This window comes from Chrysochloris asiatica, unplaced genomic scaffold (genome assembly GCF_000296735.1).
Source record: "Chrysochloris asiatica unplaced genomic scaffold, ChrAsi1.0 scaffold00092, whole genome shotgun sequence".
Classification (NCBI taxonomy): domain Eukaryota; kingdom Metazoa; phylum Chordata; class Mammalia; order Afrosoricida; family Chrysochloridae; genus Chrysochloris; species Chrysochloris asiatica.
Window position 1 is genome coordinate 5,442,137 of NW_006408610.1, and position 5,426 is coordinate 5,447,562.

Here is a 5,426-nt window from a genome sequence, read left to right on the forward strand (position 1 = left end):
TATATGGAGGGGATAATAATCAATGTAATGAAACAAGCTATATGAATGGTTGAATGTGAAGCTGATGATGTGCCCTGTAAACTTTCACTCAATCCAAAAAAAAACATTTACTAAAAAAAAAAAAAAAAAAGTTCTGCTCTTAGAGCCGGAAACTTGAATCTCCTATGTCAAGGTTCCTCTCTCTTTTAGGTCCTAAGCTTGTCTAAGGGAGGTGCTGCCTACCTACAAGACATCTAGTAACATCTAGAGACATTTCTGACTGTCATCACTTGAGATGCTATTGTCATCTAGTGACAGAGACTAGGAGCACTACTATACAATCAAGAATGCACAAGATAAAAACAGTCTCCAGCGACAGAGAAGGATCTGGCCCAAAATGTCCACAACACCAAAGCTCAAGAAACTAACTGCTCTAAAGTGTCAAATTGTAAGTTGCGTAGTTTTAATGTTACAGATAGAATCCCATTGCTACTACTACCCTAGTTTTCTTCTCAGAATACAACTTAGAAAAATACATCTCACTTACAGAGTGATGAAGTGGGTGGAAGGGAGGACAGGGTGGCTGGTGTTAACTGAGGTGACTTTTGTGAAAGAGGAAACATTTGTAATGATAGCAGAAGGCTGGTATGATTTTATAAAGCAGAAGAATAAGGAACACATTGTTTGAGCAAAGGAAAAAATGACTATCAGCAGAATGCACATGAGAGCGATTGAAAAGAGTCAGGACTGGAAGTTCTAGCAAAAATGTAAGGATGGTATCCTGAAGCCCTGAGCTAAGCAGACTGTAGCTTCAGAAAGAACAAATGGAAATAATTCTCTTAATATTCTCAAAGCTTTTTTTTCTTTATACAACCTAACTAGCTAGAGTATATAAATGTATTTCAAGGATGATACATGAGCATTATAGTAAGTTTAAATAAAAATGAAGCAGATAATCACTGTTTATTAATCGGCAGTCCAAAATACAATTAGACCCATTCTCAAGATAAAGCTGAAAAGGCTTTTAGGCAGACAACATTTACCTTTCTGTGTCAAGTGTCTCCTCATTTTTCATCCACCTAATGGTCGGAGCAGGAAGTCCTGTAGCAACACACGGCAACACTGCACTCTGACCAACAACTCTGACGAAGGAAGATGGCTGTTTCAAAAACATCAAGTCTGATGTACCATCATCGGGGTCTAGAAAAAAACATACAAATCACGACAATCATTATGAAAGGACTTTATCACTTTAATGGTGCCAACCCAAAAAACCTACTGCCGTCAAGTGGATTCCGACTCAGACCCACTCCCTAGGGGTTCCCAGGCTGCACATCTATATGGGAGCAGCAGAGTGCTTCATCTTTTTCCCCATGGAGCAGCTGGTGGATTTGAACTGTTGAACTTCCAAGTTAGTAGTCCAACATATAACCTGCTATGCCACCAGCACTCCAGACTTTCATTGATGTTGTTAAATACCATCGGAGTCGTTTCCAACCCATAGCAACCCTGTATAGGGTTTCCAAGGAGCCACTGGTGAACTTGAACCATCGACCTTGTGGTTCAAATGACTTTGCAGTCCAGCGCATTAGCCCACAGGGCTACACCAGGACTCCAACTTTCAGAATGAGGAATGGTTAATTCCTATTCAATCTGCATTGCTTTGTATGACAAAGTGCATTTTAAGCAAAAGTGATGCAAGGAATTCCATTTAAATTAGCATGATCTCAAATACCTTCTAGGTGCAAAGTGCTAGGCTATAAGCTCTTAAGGATATGTAAGTTAAAGTTCCTGCCTTCAGGGTGCTTATAAATCAACTGAAAAACAAGACTAGAAATATCACCCCGTGAAGCAGAGAACACACTATCTATCTTCTACTAACAAGTCTTGTTTTTTAACAACGATAGTTCTCATGCACAGAGATGTGACTCAGATCCTCTTACTTTCACACACATACACACAAAATGCTCTGAAGCAATGGCAACCACCACTAGAACTGGTGTTCAACGTGTCTAAGCCACCAATGACAGTTCTCTAACAAGTAAACATGGATCAATCAGGACAACTGTCATCAATGACCAAGCCTGTGAAAGTCAGCCCATCAGTGACTGCCCCAGGCTTCTAACAGCCAGCCATCTTCTAAAGATGATATTAACCTGCTCCCACATCTGTAGCCAATCACAGAGCCAGCTTCCATGACTGACATCAAACCACCTACTTCTTCTTAACCAATACAATTCAAAGCAAAATCTTCCCCAAAATTCTACAGAAGATGAGCAGTATGCTTTACTCAAGAAGGCGGTGCTTGACAAGCAGAGCTCCCCCTTACTTAAAATGTGCAGCACTAGTAAGATACTGAATAGCAAGCAGTCTTGTTCTTTGACTTAAGGAAACTTGTTTTCTTGGATCCGGTTTTAAGGATTTTTCTTGAAACTTCCTCCAGAGGTTGCAAAGAAATACAAGCTTTGTCATGTAATAGGAAGTCTGGAAGTAGGCTAGGAGAAGTGCAAGTATATGGCAGCAGCGCTCTCTTGTTTAGTCTTACGTAGGTAGAACGCATGCTCCAAAGTAGCCCTAATAACCCATAAACTTTGATAGAATTAATTTAACGTCGCTGCAACAAATGTTTACATGCCAGGCACTATTTTTGGCAGCAGATTGAATTCCCTGACCATTCTATTTAAAACAACAATCTTGTTTCTACCCCCCAGTACTTTCCCCTTCCTTCTTGCTTAATTTTACTTCTCAAGCTATCACCAGCTACACAGCTTACACTCTAATGGAGGGACAAACAGTATGTAGGTGGAGATGTCTTGTTAAGTAAAATAAAGCGGGAAGGAAGAAGAAAGGGTGGGGGTAGAAAAAGATGGTTTTAAATAGAGTGGTCAATGAAGCTGGAGTGTGAGAGAGTGAGCCAAACAAAGGACTAGCAAGTGCAGAGGCCCTAAAGAGAGCCCGTGTTGGGAGTATTCGAAGTAACATAATGTAGTGTAGTGCATTATCTGATGTCTCTTCTAGCCATAGTCTGCAACTCCCATTAAATGTTTCCATCCTGATGCGTCTGGATAAGAGAAGAGGGATAAGAGAAGACACTGATAGGATGACATGATTCAGCTGTGGATGTTAACAGAGTTCACTGTAATTGTGAGAACTTGGAAATTTACCGTGAGTTAAGATGAACCATCTCAGAAGCAGGAATGGAGAATGTTACTACCATTCAAGAGCCAGCAGTGGATGGAGCGCATCCTTTGGATCCAGCGATCCCTGCACACTGCACCCTCTCCTTGATACAGGGACAGAAAGCTGTGATAGCAAACAAGTGGCAGAGGAGCAGCAGCAACGTAACCAAGACTTCTCAGCCCACAGAGTAAGTAAAGCTGAGTGACTGTGGGCAGGTAACTTGCTTGTAGAGTGGGGTGCCTCCAGTCACTAAAGTGAAGGAGCTAGGCAAGCCAAGTGACTTCAGGCTGAGGCTTATGGTGGAATGGTATGTCCTATGGACATTTATCAGCTGCTAACTGGAACAACTGTGCCCTGAGCATTTCTGACCCTGAATTGTAACCTGTTAGCTTCTCTAGTAAAACCATAACTGGTATGGTATCTGAGTTCTGTGTGGTCCTTACAACAGATTACTGAAACCCAACTGGGGAGTGGAAATGGTTCTGAAAGGAATGAGGAATGGTTGGTGCTTCATATTTTTGCACATGTTGTTTTCATTAAGTGCCATCGAGTCAGTTCTGACCCATAGCAACCCTGTATAGGGTTTCCTAGGAGCGGATGGTTGAACCGGTGATCTTGTAGTTCAAACCACCTTTGCAGTTCAGCACATTAAACACAGTACCAATGTGGCCAAAATCAGAGTAAGAGAGAGACGAGGAAGAGATAGGGAGTGGGAAGTGGAAGGGAGGTGGAGTTAAGATTATATAAAGCCTTACAGACCAAGGACTCTAAATGAGATGAGAAACCATTAAGGAGTTAGGATCAGAGGCATGACATGATGTAAAAGACATTTTAATAAAAGCATTGAGGCTGCTGAACTAAACTGGGACAGAAAAGACACGGCAGTGATGATAAGGACAAAGAAAGAAGTTACATTTAAAAATCACTTCAAGGACCATCAGGAGCATCTTCAATAGTTGCTGCTCAAAAACTTGGTCTCATTTTTGCAAGCCAATCCTCACATTAAAAAATGAGCCCATGAGTTAGCCCTACATGAAAACAGCCCAAATAATGATATCCATAACCTCAAACTTGAAGTAAGAAATATGGAAAGAATCTGATAGCTGGGAGCAGGAACATAAGCTGTAAGATCACGAAGGATCAAGAGTATAAAGAAAACTATTGTTGTTGTTATTAAGTGCTATCAAGTAGATTCCAACTCATAGTGACCCTGTATAGGGTTTCCAAGAAGTGGCTGGTGAGTTTGAACCATCAACCTTGAGGTTGAGTGCTTATCCTAGAGCGCCACACCAAGACTCCAAAAAAAAAGCCTACAGCACCTGGTATTCCCTGGTGGTCTTCCATCCAAGTACTAACCAGACCTGACCCCGCTTAGTTTCCGAGACCAAATGAGATTGGGTGCGTTCAGGGTGGTATGATGAGCAACCAGTGAGAGGAAGTTATGACTAAACAGGAATTCTAAGGATGCGACAAGATATACAGATTATAAGGAGAGTCACTGGGGACAAAAACCCCAGTGACACACCAAGAGAAGAGACTGAAAGAGGCGAGCTTACATAAAAATGGGAAACACATGAAAATCTTAGAGTCCTTGTTTGTAAGCATCTCTAAGCTGTCATATTAAGCGTTACCACCCTATTCTTCTCATATAAACTAGCCTGACTGAGTCTCATTCTTGTAAGTCAAAGGAACTAAGTAAAGGCACTGTATTTTAAGATAGTAACAGAAAACAAGAGTTTGACAAAAGACACAATGCTAATATTTCTTTGGCCAAGAATGTGCCATTAGATATTGAACATATTTTTTGCTTGATAAGAGTTTTACTTATTAATGCAATCATTAAATACTGAATCTTTCTGACATGTTTTCTCTTTTCACCTCTGTAAGAAACTGAAACACCTTCCTTACGTTGACAATAACATACCACATGTAATAGCAGTGCTTATTATAAAACATTAGTCCTAATAATGAATGAATACCTGGAAGGATTTTCAGTTCAGCTTCATCACTATACTTTGGCGGCCCACCGCTTTCAATGACACAACGATACAGTCCCCCATCTCCTTCCGTCACGTTGCTGATAACCAGCGTTCCACTTGGAAGTTTCACAATTCTGTCATCTAGAAGAAGAGGCTGTCTGTTCTGTTCCCACCTCACAAATGGAACCAAATCTGCATTTACTTCACAATTCAGAACTGCGCTGTTTCCAGCATAAGCAGAAGAAGATTCTGGTTGGCTGGCAAACCTTGGAAGACCTGAAAAAAAAA

The 5,426-nt window shown here is 41.0% G+C and overlaps 1 protein-coding gene across 3 annotated transcripts in view; it reads right to left on the bottom strand.

Annotated features, from left to right (window-relative positions):
* NEO1 (neogenin 1) overlaps nucleotides 1–5,426 on the bottom strand; it is a 275,549-nt gene that overhangs the window by 182,395 nt on the left and 87,728 nt on the right. For all 3 annotated transcript variants that reach the window (XM_006866510.1, XM_006866511.1, XM_006866512.1), the window contains exons 3-4: nucleotides 5,139–5,414; nucleotides 1,023–1,179 (exon numbers count right to left, since the gene is read on the bottom strand). In XM_006866510.1, the coding sequence (XP_006866572.1) occupies nucleotides 1,023–1,179; nucleotides 5,139–5,414 (433 nt within the window). The remainder of the gene's footprint in view (nucleotides 1–1,022; nucleotides 1,180–5,138; nucleotides 5,415–5,426) is intronic.